This window comes from Mirounga angustirostris, unplaced genomic scaffold (assembly GCF_029215605.1).
Source record: "Mirounga angustirostris isolate CCGP_5_RB_7025 unplaced genomic scaffold, mMirAng1.0.hap1 SCAF_5, whole genome shotgun sequence".
In the NCBI taxonomy this organism is placed as follows: Eukaryota; Metazoa; Chordata; class Mammalia; order Carnivora; family Phocidae; genus Mirounga; species Mirounga angustirostris.
In genome coordinates, this window is record NW_026991713.1 from 159,316,962 (window position 1) to 159,332,933 (window position 15,972).

At 48.7% G+C, this 15,972-nt stretch overlaps 1 protein-coding gene across 5 annotated transcripts in view; it reads right to left on the reverse strand.

Moving 5' to 3' along the window:
• Positions 1–2,778: 2,778 nt before the first annotated feature.
• The window catches only part of ARHGAP17 (Rho GTPase activating protein 17), an 89,182-nt gene continuing 75,988 nt past the window's right edge, over positions 2,779–15,972 (reverse strand). For 2 of the 5 annotated variants that reach the window (XM_064592830.1, XM_064592833.1), the window contains 2 exons: positions 12,359–12,979; positions 2,779–3,683 (listed from right to left, as the gene is read on the reverse strand). In XM_064592830.1, the coding sequence (XP_064448900.1) occupies positions 3,553–3,683; positions 12,359–12,979 (752 nt within the window). In that variant the 3' untranslated portion in view covers positions 2,779–3,552. Of the gene's footprint in view, positions 3,684–9,430; positions 9,480–11,194; positions 11,231–12,358; positions 12,980–15,972 lie in introns of all 5 variants that reach the window. The other 3 variants (XR_010411928.1, XM_064592831.1, XM_064592832.1) reach the window with 3 other exon arrangements.

Consider the following 15,972-nt stretch of genomic DNA (forward strand, 5'->3'; position numbering starts at 1 on the left):
ATCTCCAGGGCCGAGCACTAGCATTTGGACTTTGCCCGGCTCACGTTCAAAGCGCAAGGAATGGGACCTGCAGGCCACCGCTTGCCTCCACTCCTGCTGGCTTTGGGTGAAGGAATAGCTGGTCCCCAGAGCTTTCCTCGCTGTGACACTTGCTTTTCCATATGATCTCTGGGAAGTAGACCAGAGGGGGCACCCTGGAATCTTGTGCTTTAAGGAAATCAGGGAAATGTGTGCACTTCCCAAGTGCTGACGTCGATTCTGTTTCTCCACTTAATTCCCACAAGGCTGCTTGCCCTCAAACAAGCGGCCAGAAGGATGGGCAACCCCACAGCAAATCTCTACTGACCGAGGGGCAGTGGGGCTTTGGACCTGAAGAGCAGCCACCCCTGTTCCACGCAGTCCCAGCCATCCTCCTTTCTGTGTTCTGGGCCCTGCTGGGGTCTGCCGGAATGACCCACACAGGCTGTTGGCTGCGTGCACGGCTAAGGTCAAGGGCAGGCCCACAGACCTGGCCCTGGGGGAGCCTAGCGCCTCGAGTCGTGATTCCGGCCCTGGGATAAAGGGAGCTGGGGCGGACTGGAACCACTTATTGGCGTAACAGAACTCGGAACTCTGTTCTCAGAGCAGTCTCTCCAGGGACCCCAATTTCCACACTTGAAAGGAACACGGACAGGAAACCCTGAGGCTGAAGAGCCACTGGCTTCACTTAGTCACCCAAGTGTCTCTGGAGTCCCTGCTGGTTGCTCTCAGGACCTGGGGCCAGCCTTGTCAGAGGCCTGGCTCTGCCACACTGGTCCCGAGGTCAGCGGTGGGTCGGGCGAAGGCACACCCCCGCCTTTGTGGGGAGCCGTTTGCTAACGTGGCTACTCCCCAGACCCTCGGGAACTGTCCCCCGACCGGAGCCTGGGTTGGCCTGCAGCAAGTGGGCTCCAGGGGGAGGCTAAGCGCTCCTCTCCAAGGGCCCAAGGCGGGGAGGGGAGGCCCAGCAGGCTCTGCTGGGGTCCTGAGCTCCTTCCCCACGCGGCCCCTCAGCCAAGCCCCAGAGACCTCTGCTGCCACTGGTGGGGCTTGGAAGTGCATCTCAGTGGGAGCCATCACGACGGTCATGCAGGCCGATGCCATCTCTCCCCCGGGTCACTGTCACAGCCTCCTGACTGCTGGCCTTCCTGACTCCAGTCTTGCTCATTGTGCAGCTACAGGCAAAGACAGCGAATCTGACTGTGCCACTCTTCTGCCTAGAATCCTTCAGTGACTCTCCCAGGCTCCCGGGATGAAGTCCACATTCCCTGATGGGAATTACCCCTCATGGCCAGGCCCCTCTCTGGCTTTGACTCTGATCGCTCTCCCCTCGCCGCTTTGCCATGCCAGATCTTTCCTTGTCCCCAGCACCGCCACTAAGACATTCCAAAGTGGAGGCTTAGAAACATCCGCCAGTGAGCTGCTACCCCATGTGATGCAACAGACTGTAAGTCACAGATGTCACTTGGTGCCCCGGAATGAAGAGATGGCAGAACAGTGTCCACTGGAAGAGAGGGAAGGCTCTGAAATATGGTCACAGGCTGCCAGGGCCACGGTGCTGATGGGAAAATGGTGGGAACAGATGTCAGGTGGAGAAGCCGGTGGAGGGTCTGTCTTCATACCTTCAAATATGAGCACCTGTGGGGCTCACTGGACTTGGGGGGCACTGGGAGCTGGAGTCCCAGGAGGGGGACAAGGGTCTCCAAATGCTGCACCAAGAACGGGATAGATGGGTCCTGAATGCAAGGCGTGGTGCAAGGAAGAGGGCCTTGACCCTGGTGTTGCCGTGGGTGGGGGAGCAGAAAGAGAAGGCCTGAGCACACAGGGCTAGAACGTTCTATGAGAAACTGTTCTGAGGGAAGCAAACGGAAACCAGCATCTTCCTAGACACCAGCACCTTCCTGGATGACCAGGGACAGCCACTGTGAGTTTCGATTATAAAACCTCTCCTCTCTGATGGTGTTAGTGCCAGGAGAAGGGGACAGCAAGGTGGGGACTGTCCCAGCAGGGGTAATCACGTCTCTGTGGGAGCTCGCAGATGCTTCCACCATGGTGCGCTTGCGGTTCCGAACGCAAGCCGAGCCCCCATCCAAAAGATGGGCAGTAGCCTTGGTTTGGTGTTTACCTTTGACACGCAGACAAAACCAAATTATCATCATTTTTCTTTAGATTGGAGCTGCTGGGGTTGGGAGATTTTAACAAGTGAAGGAGAGTGAAAACTGAAACATTCTTCAAATAAAGAGGGTCTGTGTTATGTTTCAGAGCCAGCAATAACAAAACACGTGTGCCATTCTGGGGACAATGTCCAGCACGGACCTTCCTAGTCCCCAGACACCCACACCACCTCCTTGGCAAGCACGGTATCTCCGTTTTCTCCTGAGCACCAGCGCTGCAGAGGAAGCACGTCCAAGGCGCCGCCGAGATGCCTCACGGCACACAGTGGGCTCCCTGGAGAAGGGGCTCAATGCCGATGGGCAACCGACACCGAGACCCTTGGTCTCTAAGGGGAGCTTGATCTACAGCCAAGGGGGGATGGCTTCTGAGGAGGGAGACGGTCAGCCTTAAGCAAATATAAATTTAAGATACAGGGGGAAATGGGTTCATGGGTATATATTTTCAATGTCATTAATAAGTGTAGGAAGTGCTTTGGGGACACAGGAATCTTTGATGTCTCACCCAAATTCTGTTTAGTTAAGTGACAAGACAACACGTGCGCGCACACACACACAAGCCACAGTTTTGTTTCCGAGAATTATAAAGTTTTCATATAAACCACAGAATATATTTAATTCAAATTAAACATGAAACTACAATAATGTTCGGTCCTTATCAAGTAGCAATTACATTGTTTAAAAAAAAAAAACACAGTACATTTCTTTCTACATTCTGGCAATCCAACAAGGCACAAGTCACATCCAGTTTGCTGAGGTGACGGATCCAGCAGTCACCATCAATGCTCGTGGGTTTGAGGGGTCGGGGGGGGCACGACCATATTTCATACAAAATGATTCTGCAGCAATTATGAAGGAGAGGAACCTCCCTCCTAATAGAAGGAAAGTCCAAGTAGCAGGAAGTAGGCGATTTGCATAATGCATGCATTTTATTAAATAGATAGTTCACGCGCTGCTTCTTCTTCATTCCAAATTGCCTTTCGTGCCACCTGCCTCAACGGCTGTGACAAAGATTCCTACACACATCTCGGCAATAATACTCTTTCCATTCTGGGTACTTCTTTTTTCTTTTTCTGTTTTTCTTTCTTTTTAATTTTTTTTTTTTTAATTTTTTTGGCATGATTTCTTTCCCGTGTAAAGAAAGCCAACTTCAAGACACAGGTCATTCAGCTTAAAGTGTCAGCCTCCACCTTCTCCTGGGGCTGCGGGGAGGCGAAGGCCTGCATGCCAGACCTTCTTTTCCCTTCACTGAAAGCTCTTCACTGTTTGGTCTGCAGAGAGAAGCGCGCACCTGCCCCTGTTCTGCTCGCCAGGGTGAAAGGGGGCGTGGCGGTGCGGGGGCGTGGCCGGGGCGTGGCTTTCTTCACAGGGCGGTGCTTTCTGTATCGTTGTCTATATCCAACAGAATGCGTCCGGGCAAGTCTTTGCTGGCTGAGTCTGAAAGCATGTCAGGAAAGGTGCTGCGAAGCGGCTCTGAAACTCTAGAACTGGTGTCTGGACAAAAACAGGAGACACGCTGTCAGCGTGTGGTAATGCCCACGAGGCCGCCCTAGGGCGCTCAAGAAGAAGAGAAGCATGCACACACACCCTCGATCACTACAGGCACCGTCAGCCCCTGGAAGTTGGGTCAACTCTCTCAGACCCCAGGGCAGCCGAGTGGCACAGCCCTGCCTCCTGGCTCTGGTGGCCCTTCCCGGGAGCCCTCAGAGATGCAGCCCTTGCAGGGGGCGCTCCTTCTGACCGAAGAGAGGAAACCTCATTCTCACCAAGCCTCTCATGCGCTAACTAAAACCTCCTCACAAATCAGGGCTGAGGGGATAGGTGAGCCTCACTGGAGAGAGCCCCCTCCTCTGGGACCCAGGAGTCTATTCTCCTGTTACTCCTGCTATGCCAGCCCTGGCACCAGTGACATTTTGGGCTGGATCAATCTGGGTTGGGGGGCCGTCCTGTGCCCTGTAGGATGTGCAGCAGCTGTCCTGCCCTTCATGCATGAGAGGCCAGTGGCAGACAGCCCTCTCTCCCCCAGTGTGACAAAGATGTCTCCAGACACGGCCAGATGGCCCCTTGTCAACCCCTGGGTAACAATCCCTGAGGTAGATCACCAGCCTCTCACAAATACCGATTTCTCTTCTCCTTCTAATACTTATACTCCAGTTCCTTTTTCATGTCTTATTATGTTGGCTGGAATTCCTCTAGCGAGAGGGCAAATGCGCAATCCTCAAGCCGTCGGTCCCTCACTCCTCAACCCACAAGAGACATCTTCACCTGTCATGGCCGGCCTCCTGGTGAGGCCGGGGAGGCTCAGATGCATTCGTTCATGAACAAGTACTTACTGAGCATCTACCTGAGAGGGCACAACAGTGAACAAGCCAGACACAGCTTTAATGAAGCCGGCAGTCCAGTGGGGGAGATGGCCCCTGATCAAAACAGAATCATTTGTTTCTCTAGGAGGTGTGTGTTTTAGCAAATTGTGAGGGCCTAGTTAGAGAGGTTTTACGGCCGGTGCCGGAGAGAAGGGAGAGGTTCAAATTTGCTGTAATTTCACGTTGCCGGGCTGGAGTGTCCTGGGAGTCTCCCCAATATGTTTAAGAACTTCTCTTAACTTCTCTTTCACCTGCTCCTTCTCCACACAGGCTGCGGGCACACGCAGGTGCGCGCTGGGGGGCTCACTTCTTTATGACTGGTTCCTGCTCCTGCATAACCCCACAGTTCTGAGCTGCAAGATCTATTTATTCCCCTTTCTCACAAGGGCTCTTGGGTTGGCAGCCCCAGCCCTCCAAGTTTCCTATGCAACCACAACTCAAGAGAAATTTCTAGATTTATGGAGATGCCAAGGTGTGAGAGGTTCAAGTGCTAAATGCACTTGACAGTTCCGGTCTTACAATAATTGTAAAACCAACTGAACTGCACTGCATTGCACTGTCCAGTGGTGCAGTCAGGGGTGGGCTGTGTGCACAGAACAGGGATCCAAATGTCTCAGACTTGACCTCAGCAGAAAGGAAGTCACGAGAGCAGGGACCGTGTCTGTCTTGTTCAGTGCATCCCCAGTGCCTAGAACAGTGGCTGTTTAACGGCTCAACCTCAATAAAATTTGTGGCTGGCCAGTTGGATGGATAGATGAGGAAGAGCCCTCCAGCCCTCCCATTTTTCCAATCCTCCCCTCCTATAGTCTCAGGCAGAGTAGTCACGTCTCAAAGACAAGACTGGTACAAGAAATCCATTGCAAATTCAATCCCTAACCCAACAAGACAGATGGTGCAACCAGTCAGTGTCTCTTTTTAGCCTGAAGAGTTTACCAGAGACTATGGAACTGCCATGCCTGGTGGGGGACGTGTGATGCAAAGGCACTATACGTACTGATTAGATTTCTACTTGTTAATATGTGGATTTACATGCAAACCAACACCGATCAGCCACAGATCCTTTTCAGAGGACAAACTTTCTTTTCTTTTCCTTTCTTTTTTTTTCCTTTTCTTTTCTCTCTTTTTTTCTTCCCTTTCCTTTTTTTTTTTAAGATTTTATTTATTTATTTGAGAATGAGAGAGAGCACATGAGATGGGGGAGGGTCAGAGGGAGAAGCAGACTCCCTGCCGAGCAGGGAGCCCGATGCGGGACTCGATCCTGGGACTCCGGGATCATGACCTGAGCCGAAGGCAGTCGCTTAACCAACTGAGCCACCCAGGCGCCCCTCTTCCCTTTCCTTTTACTTCCTTCCTTCCTTTCCTTCCTTTCCTTCCTTCCTTCCTTCCTTCCTTCCTTCCTTCCTTCCTTCCTTCCTTCCTTCCTTCCTTCCTTCCCTTCCTTCCCGTCACACATAAATAATTTCTGGATTTGTACTTTCCTGAAATTCTCTATTTATGATGAATACACACAAATTGTACACTCAGGAAAAAAAATGTGTGGTGGGAGCATAAGGGACGTTCCTTCCCTCTGCCTCCTGCCTGCTCCCCTGGTTTGCCTGAAGTTGGCAGGTACATTATTTCCCAGCCCTGCGCCCCCTTACAAGAACCACTTTTAGTTTTTATTTTTTTAAAGACAGTTGATTTAATTTTTATTTATTTATGATTTTATTATTATCTTTAAAGTTTTAAGTAGGTTCCATGCCCAACATGGGGCTTGAACTCATGACCCTGAGATGAAGAGTCACATGCTCCACTGACTGAGCCAGCCAGGCCGGCTGAACCATGTTTAAAAAGAAGACAGCAAATCTGTTCCCACACAAGAAGTAGTAAGAATCAGCATGTGTGCAGAGCCAGCTTTCAGAAGGAGACTGCTCTTCATCACAATGGCTGGACCACTGAGCAGCTACCGTATACCAGACATGGTGCGGGGGGCTCCACACACATCATCGCGTCAGTTCACTGGCCCCCCGTGAAAGGACCCCAAGGCAGCACTAGTGCCACCGTAGAGGTAGAAAGGGGGACTCTGAGAGACTCAGCTCCGCACAGAGGATCAGAGCCAGACGGGTTGGGCCCTAGAGTCTGGTTCTTCATTGGCCTAGCGCTCTCCCTCCGCCCCGCAGGAGTCTGTGCGTCCTCGGGTGAGGGTCCTGACAGAGAAGACGGCCTCTGAGGATATAATGCGTGAGTCTTAAACACTCTGGTTCATTGTAGTAAAAAGGTGGAAAAGGTTATTTTAGGAATAACCTAAATCACCTAGAATCCTAAATAACCTAAATAACCTAGAATCATTTGTTTCTCTAGGAGGTGTGTGTTTTAGCAAATTGTGAGGGCCTAGTTAGAGGTTTTACGGCCAGTGCCAGAGAGAAGGGAGATTTTTTAGAAAATCTTTTGAAGGAATTCTATTTTTAAAAAATGCCTCTAGGGGCGCCTGGGTGGCTCAGTCGTTAAGCGTCTGCCTTCGGCTCAGGTCATGATCCCTGGGTCCCAGGATCGAGCCCCATATCGGGCTCCCTGCTCAGCAGGGAGTCTGCTTCTCCCTCTGCCCTTTACCCCACTTGCGCTCTCTCTCTCGCACTTTCTCTCAAATAAATAAATAGAATCTTTAAAAAAATTATAAAAATGCCTCTAGGGGCGCCTGGGTGGCTCAGTTGGTTGAGTGTCTACCTTTGGCTTGGGTCATGATCCCAGGGTCCTGGGATAGAGCCCCATGTCGGGCTCCTGGCTCAGCAGGGAGCCTGCTTCTCCCTCTCCCTCTGTCTCTCCCTCTGCCCCTACTCTCTGCTCTCTCTGTATCTCAGATGAATTAAAAATAAATAAATAAAAATAAAAATAAAAATGCCTCTAAAACCTCCTGGCTGCAAATTTACAAATTTATATGCATTCTAAAAAGGGCTGGTCTTTGAGCATAGAGTTTGGAGCTAAGGTCACATGACTGACGTTATATTATAAAACCCAAACCAAAAAGACAGAGACGCCCAGCACGCTGCATCTCCTCTCAGGCAGAATGTTACCCCTGATCGGCAGCTTGGACAAATCTCACCGGGTTCCTTTCTTTTTTTGAGTATCTGTATCAAGGAAGTTAGCCCCCCAAGGGCCAGAATGGGCCCTCTATAATTGCGGGTATGGTCCTACAAAGTTTATTTGTTACCTCAACAAGATGTGCTTGTCTAAGGTTATTCGAATGGTCACTCTGAGAGGTAATAGACCCAAATACATCCTTGAAGTTAAACTTTCCAGGCACAGCTGCAGGGCGAATCAACTTCCCTGCCTGACCAATCTGTAACCTGAGGTAAGGACTCCCTTCTGCTGCTCGCCAGCACGCTAGGGCTGTCAGAGCTTTGGTGCCCAGTTTTTATTATTTTAGTCAAAGGAGAGATCCTGTTCAGGTCTCACTGGATATTTACCTTGACATGATTCTGATGTCTAGTTATTAAAAGTAAACTGCAAGTAGAAGCAGAAGCCACTGAAATGTCCGGCTATGAGCAAAAATACGCCTGCTTAACGTTAAGGAGTCATTTGAAAAGATGGTTGTCAAAACTCCATCATAACACGGGATGGAGCATATGATGCAAGATCAAAATCTATTTTTGCAAAATAATTATGATCAGGCACCCCCTGGACTTTTAGGGAAAAAAAAACTAGAGTAGAGAAAAAATAGAATATGAATAGCAAACTTCTTCAACTGTAGAAGAGTGCCTTCTTATTAGTTCTAGTTTCCAAATCTCCTTTCATATCCGTGATTAATTTTTTTAAATGTGTTTCTTTTGGGATATAAAAAGAGGTTAGTTTTAATTTTTTTAAAACTTTTTTATTTATTTGCGAGAGAGAGAATGAGAGACAGAGAGCATGAGAGGGAGGAGGGTCAGAGGGAGAAGCAGACTCCCTGCTGAACAGGGAGCCTGATGTGGGACTCGATCCCGGGACTCCAGGATCATGACCTGAGCCGAAGGCAGTCGCTTAACCAACTGAGCCACCCAGGGGCCCAAAAAAAGAGGTTAGTTTTAAAAAAGAACACCGTGAGAACCAGCAAAGTGTCGCGGTTTTAAGGATGATCCTGAGAGCGACATGGTGTATCCTTGCACAGAGGATGGGTGCCTTGTGGGTATTCTCAGGCTCATGTAATATCATGAAGTATTAAGAAATATCTTCTACTCCTGAGCATTGTCTTTTTCACCCATGAAAGAAGCGATATTGGGAAAACCAAGTGGTGGCATCAGAATCTAAATATGGATGCCTGGGCCCCAGCCCTCCCGTGTCTGGGTTCTAGAAGGCTGGGTCTGGGCATATGAGTTTTTAAAGCATTGACCTATGAATCTAATACATAACTCTGAATATCTATTTTTTCCAAGATAAAAATGATCATAAATAGCTACTGTTTACTTAGGACCCCGTGAATATTAAGAACTGTAAGATGTTTTCTTATTTTATCTGATTTAATCCCTTCAGGAGAAATTCTCACAAACATCACCCTCTTACTGATCAGCCAGGCTGTGCCTTATCTGATGTTACACAGAGAGCTGCAATTCTAATTCGGGCATGTCCGAGTCTACAATGTCTTCTTTCTACTACACCTCAAGCCTGCCTGGTATAGAAAAGAACAGAAGTGAGAGAAGTAACAGGGCCAGCCCCGTGAGCACCTGTCACACGTCTGTGAGCACACTTCGTATCCAGGGTGACTGACAGCAAGCATGAACGAAGCCAGCCTCCTTCAGTACATGCACTGTTAGTAGGGATGCAAGCAGGCAGGGTTAGGGTGCCCGGTTAGTAACAGGCATTAGTGCACAAACATGATCATAAAGTAGCACAAGTGCTTTGGCCAATCAGGTGCCTTTTCCTTACCATTAAATATTCCAATTTCAGTTCCTACTGAATATGGCAGGTCATACATCTAAATTATTTAATAAAATGTTGAAATTAGAACACTCTTGGCTAGAATCTATTATTTTAAAAACAGCAAGATGTACACTCTCTTACTTTTGAAGCTAAAAGCCTTGTCATGCTTTCTACAGTGACGATGAAGAAGAGATTCCAGTGACATCAGAATCCCTCCATTCCCCCCGGGCCGGTGCTGAACTGCCAAAGGTGCTTGGCAGCAACAATCTCCCCCAAGAGTTTATCCTAATGCCCAAGCCTTAATTCCACTTTTTTGGGATTAACTGCTCTAAACGAATAACCTGTTTCTAGGAATCTGTCTGTGGTTTCCCACGTAAAAACACACGATGTCGTAATAAAGCAACGCCTTCCTTGGAAGTTATGTTGAAATACCCAATAGCCATATCGGAATGGTTAACACTAGCGGACTCATGAGTCCTAAATGCTGGCCTTCTGTGCGCTTCTGCGGGTAGTCTGGGCATTTTTAAGCAATTAAAAGTTAATTCTGCAATACAAAGGTCATTGTGGTGACCTGGAATTTCTTGAGTTTAGGAGAATTCATAACATAGATTGGTTTTTAAATACTTAGCTTAACATCTTAAGGAAAAGTAGTTTTTATATAAAATTTCCCTGACGTGATAATTATAAAGTACAGAGCCTTATGGGGCTGTACCAGATCAGTAAGATAGCTTTCTGGAATAAATACACCTGGGTGGAGAACGGTATTAAATAACAGACATGATTCTGGTTTGTAGTTCTCGGTCTAAAAAGAAGGAAAGATCTGGGTGGAGGGGGGTAATTTTGGTGTGTCCCAAGTATTGACATGTTAAAAGGCTCAGCCTTGATTAGGGCTTAGTTACTTTACTGTTGTGCATGACTTCCACACCCCATCGGGCAACCCCTGGCTTCTGGGTTGTAAGGAGTCGGGAAGGGGGACTCATCCCTGTGTCCTCCTCCATGTCCTAACGGTCGCACTCTAGTTTCCCTTTCCGGTTTCTCCAGAAAGTCTTACTCAGACCAAAGCTGTGAATACTCTGTCGAAGTAGCCCACCAAAGGTTTAAGGCTCAGCTCAGTGGCTGAGAGCAACGGTACACATAACGAGAGCCTTACGGTGTCCAAATGCGGACCCAAAGGCGGGTTGTAGATGAGCCTCACGGTGCCCTTGGAAAAGCTCATATGGTTTAAGAAAGCAAAATGTAAGCATGCTGGAATGCAAAGGAATTTAGTGTGGGATCTTTGGAGGAAGATTTTTTTTTTTTTTGGTCCGAGAATTTCAAACATCAAATTAAGAAGCTCCATGCGGTTAACTTGCACTTAAAATATACAATTAAAAAATTAAAGCTCAAGACACAGGGAACACAATTTTCTGTGCTGACTGCACCCGAGTCCTCTTTGGTTGGATGTGATGAGCCAATCTATGAGAGGTAAATCAGTGAGAAGAGCAGGATCCTTTAGGAAAGGCTTACCAACAAGAAAGAAGACACTCCTCGTATCTTATGAGAGTAGCTTGAAATCGGGTTCTCAATCTACTGACATCTACCTCTTGAATTTGGAGCATTGCGGCTCGGGATGCTTTTGCTAAGAACATAAGGAATGTCTAATGCTACAGAACGGATGGCAAGGGCGTCAAGTAGCTGCTCCTGAGCACACAGTCACAAGCACATATGCAAAATAGGGCTAAGCAGGAGCGTTTCGAGCTGTGGTGAGAGCTGCTTGGGGGGGTTACAGACCTTAGTCCTGGGAACCTTCCCCACCTGTGAGGGCATCTATTGGGAAACAAACAAACAAACACACCAATATGGCTTTGTTTTTTAAAAATAAATGCTGGAGTGTCATCAGAAATTATTAACCATTTATAATATGTGCACTTATGTAGTATATTCCTGGAAAAAAAAAATAGGGTTATCAAAAGATAGACTATTTGGTTAACCCTCATCATTTGGGATACCAGTCCAGGGGATACCGTTGGCTCATTTCAGCAGAGAAGTTGTGCGGTACAAACTAGCTCCACGTAGGAAATTTAAAACTAAGCTGTTGTGATTCAAAGCTCCTAAGTGCCATTTTTAAAAACACATTAAAAACCCCATCCACCCCATCCTTAAATCAAATAGTGTATTAGAGCCCTTGGGGTAGAACTTTTTAAAGAAATAATAATTAAGTAAAATGATCATGTTCTAGACTACCTGTAAAAAACAAAACAAAACAAAACAAACCACCCCATTAGGTAGCCCACTGAAATCTATATAATCACCACCACCCGAAACAGGTTTCCACAGGAATTATGGGAAATTCTTGATCCTTCCCCTCCCTCACCACTTGAGGCTCACGCTCTGATGTGATCACGCCCCAAGACTTCTCTTCCCGGAGCATCCAAATGGGCACAGATCACGTTTTTTTAAAGTTATACCCGAAATGCTTCACTTACTATGAACATTTTTAGCTTTAGAAGGAAAATAAGTATCTTAATGAGGAGTTTGCTAAGAGATGGATTTCATGCTCATGTTGTACAACACCTTCCACCTGCATTAGGTCATTATACTTAGAAGAAGGTAAAGGTAGATAGGTCTTAAGCACATATGAAACTATAAATCAGAGGCCAGCTAACTTCAAGGGCCAGGTAGTAAATATTTTTAGGCTCTGTGAGCCAAATACTCTCTGATAGGACTATACCACTGTTATGTTAGCACAAAGGCAGCCAAAGACAGTATGTAAACAAATTAGAGTGGCTGTGTCCCAATAAAACTTTATTTATAAAAATGGGCTATGGGCCGGATCTGGCCAGTGGGGATGGTTTGCTGCCCCCTGCTGAAAACCAAAGCCTAAACTGAAAGGGGAGAGTCCGGAAGCAATGTAGCGTGGATGGGGGGAAAGGTCTGAGCCGGTGTCTCACTTACCCGTTACTATTTTGGAAGCAGTGGGAGCTGCGTTGGTGAGGGTGCCGTCCCCAGCAGAGTGGGCGCCAGGAGGATGTGGGGGTGGAGGCACACTGGGCCGGTTCCTCGGCTTTGGTACTGGTCTCGGTCTCGGTAAGGTTCCGGTGTGTGGCTGCACCGTCTCAGGGTTACTCACCGCCTGGGTCTGAGAGCCTGGCAGGCTGGGGTTCTGTTTTCCTAAAGGTGGAGTCCTGGGGGGCGTTGGAGTCTGGGGAGGGGTGTGAGGCGGCTGCTCAAGTCCAGGCTCACTGGGCAGTGCCACCGGGGCGGGCGGGCCCTGGCCACTCGGTCTGCTGTGCCCCAGCAGCGCGGCCTGCGTCGGGGGCTGCGGCGGCGGGTGACTGGGGGCTTGTATCGGGGACAGGCTGCTGGAGTACCTCCGGGGCGCAGAGGGCTGCGAGGTGGTGCAGGGCTGGCCGGGGGCCTGGCCCGCGTGCTGGGCGGGAGGAGAAGGGCTGCGGGTGGTTGGCTTTGGTGACAGGCTGGGTGGGTGCGGAGATGTTCCTGGAGAGCTCTGGCCCCCGAGGTGGCCAGGAGGTGGGTTTCCTGGTTTCGGGGGTGCAGGAGCAGGTTTTTTAACAGCTGCACAAAGGGGGAAAACACCTTTCAGTAAGAACAGCACGGCGAGAGCCAACACCGCCTTTATCAGGTGAACCTCACCACGGCGGATCCCAAGCGCCCCGTGCAAGGATGCAAGCGGGAGGGCACTTCACTCTGTGGTCTCCCTCCCCCAAGCCCCCAGGCCCAAGTCTAACCAGGAGAATAGCAGCTGACAAACTCGAATTGAGGACGTCCTTCAAAATGCCTGACCGGCCCTCCCCCAAGCCATCAAGGCCACGAAAACACAAGGGAGGACAGAAACTGTCACGGCCCAGAGGAGACTCAGGAGATGAGGTGGATGCATGCGCCGTGGTCTCCTGGATGGGAGCGAGCCGAGGACAGAATATGGACGTTGGTGGAACTGGTGAAATCTGAACAAAATACGGAGTTTCGTCCATAGTAAAGCAGTGGGGTTGGTCTCTGGGCTGCGATAAACGCACCCTGGGGACCTGGGACGTTAACAGTTGGAGAAGTGGGTGAGGGGCATATGGGGACAACCCACACTGCCTCTGCCACTTCTCTGGAAATCTAAAATTATTCCCAAACAAGAAGTTTATGGTAAAAAGAAAAAGTACCTTATACACATAGGGACCTTTAAAGACCTGCTGTTTATTTTTTAATTTAAAAAATTTTTACTGATCGGGGTGCCTGGGTGGCTCAGTCGTTAAGCGTCTGCCTTCGGCTCAGGTTATGATCCCAGGGTCCTAGGATCAAGCTCCACATTGGGCTCCCTGCTCCACAGGAAGCCTGCTTCTCCCTCTCCCACTCCCCCTGCTTGTGTTCTCTCGCTCTCTCTCTCTCTGTCAAATAAATAAATAAAATCTTAAAAAAAAAAAATTTTACTGATCTCTATACCCTATGTGGGGTTTGAACTCATGACCCCGAGATCAAGAGTTGTATGCTCTACACACAGAGCCAGCCAGGTACCCCAAGACCTGTCGTTTGAAAAGTTCAATATGAAGAAAACTCAGTGAACGGTGGGGGGGCCGCCTCCCTACACGGAATTGCTGCTCTAAGCCCACTGAGCTGCCCACTTGTCAGTGTCCTTCCCACGTGATCTGAGAGCCCGGGAAGAATCAGGGAGAAGCAAGAACAGCTAGAAGAGGGTGACCCCCAAGCATGACTGATCTGCCTATACATGCACCATGGCCCCTTGCCCTAAGCCAGCTTCTCTCAGAAGGCTTAGTTTTTTGTTTTGTTTTTTTTAAATAACAGGAATTCTACCAATTCCAGAATCATTTGAATTAACAGCTATGCTCTGGATAGAAGTACAAGTAAGTCTGGAAGAGTTGTCTTAGCTAGATTTCTCTAAGGAGAGTTGAAGCGCATCACCATCCTTCTCATACCAGTTGAGATCAGTGTCACTAAGAGGGCTTGGGTGCAGAATTTGGTACTGAGGAGGTAGAAATGGAAAACAATGGGTCTGGAGATCAGGTTTTGGGCTGGGAGAGGTGGGTGGAAAGGAGAGATGTTAGTATTTTTCAAATTGTACTGAGATCCTACTAATCTTCCCCAAAAGCGGTAGAGAAATTAAGGAGGATCATTTACCCCACATCACCAGCACACAAGTTAGGCCCCCTACATAAATTGAAGTCCCATTTAAGTCTCATATAAGTCCCATTAGCTCCCTGTAAGACAGGCATTGTCATACCCATTTCACGGTGGAGAAAACCGACGCTCAGAGGAGTCAAGTATTTGCAAAAGATCACACAGCTAATAACTGGCAGAACAGAGGCTCACAACCATGCTCTATGGACTCCTTGAACTCTTTTTCATCCCCTTCCTCCTTCCTACACTGCCTGGCTCCCTGCTCACAGGGCTCAGAATTCAGGCATGAAAAAGGTATAAAGTCTGCTCTGCTCTGCTGGCCTAGAACTTTTGACCCTGGACCTTGGAAGACCTTTTCCTAAAGAAACAACCAACCAACCGACAAAGGAAGGACTCTGGAATAGTAGCCATTCTCTGGTTACCATAAGCAACTTAAAAAGAAAAATGTCTAGCTTTCTATTCTGAGCGATATTAATTGTAAATTCCCACTGGATGAAAGACCATTCCTGGCAGGAAAGGATACCGAGGGAATTAGGAGAGGAGGCAGGAGAGTCGGGTGCCGGGGCCGTGGGAGAATGGTGGACCTTGTCCAAGACCACCTGTGAACGTCTGGGGAGGCTGAGGCGAGGGCTGAAGGATCACACTCGTCCTGTGATCTGTGGTTTGAGGAAGCAGGAAAGACCCCTAAGGTGGCCATAAGGAGGGCCTCAACCTGGAAGCAGGGTTATACCCAGAATCCAGGAAGAGAAGACCTAATTACCCTCCGGGATCAGCTGGGGTACAGATGAAGATGATGGTGGCTCAGGAGAGAGGATCGCCTTAAGAAGGACCAGGTGGGGTCTGTAACCAAGCAGTGTCCCTGACTTTGCCTCCTTGCCTGTAACTTATAAAAATTCCACGCATAAACGGCCAGCTGATCTTCGACAGGGCACTGAGGATATACAATGAGGAAAGGACAGTTTCTTAAATGGGTGGTGTTGGGAAAAGCGGACGTCCACAGGCAGAATAAAACTGGACCCTTATCTTATACCATGAGCAAAAGTCAACTCAAAATGGATTAAAGATTTAAACATAAGAGGGGCGCCTGGGTGGCTCAGTCGGTTAAGCGTCTGCCTTTGGCTCAGGTCGTGATCCGGGAGTTCCAGGATCAAGTCCCACATCAGGGTCCCTGCTCAGCGGGGAGTCTGCTTCTCCCTCTGCCCCTCCCCCCTGCTCATGCGCGCGCTCTCTCTCTTGCTCGCTCCCTCTCAGATAAATAAATAAAATCTTAAAAAAAAAAAAAAAAGACTTAAACATAAGACCTGAAAATGTCAAACTCCTTGAAGAAAATACAGAGGGGAAGGCTTCATGACATCGGAATTGTCAATGGTTTCCTGGATATGGCACCGAAAGCACAAGCAACAGAAGAATGGATGTATGGGTCCACA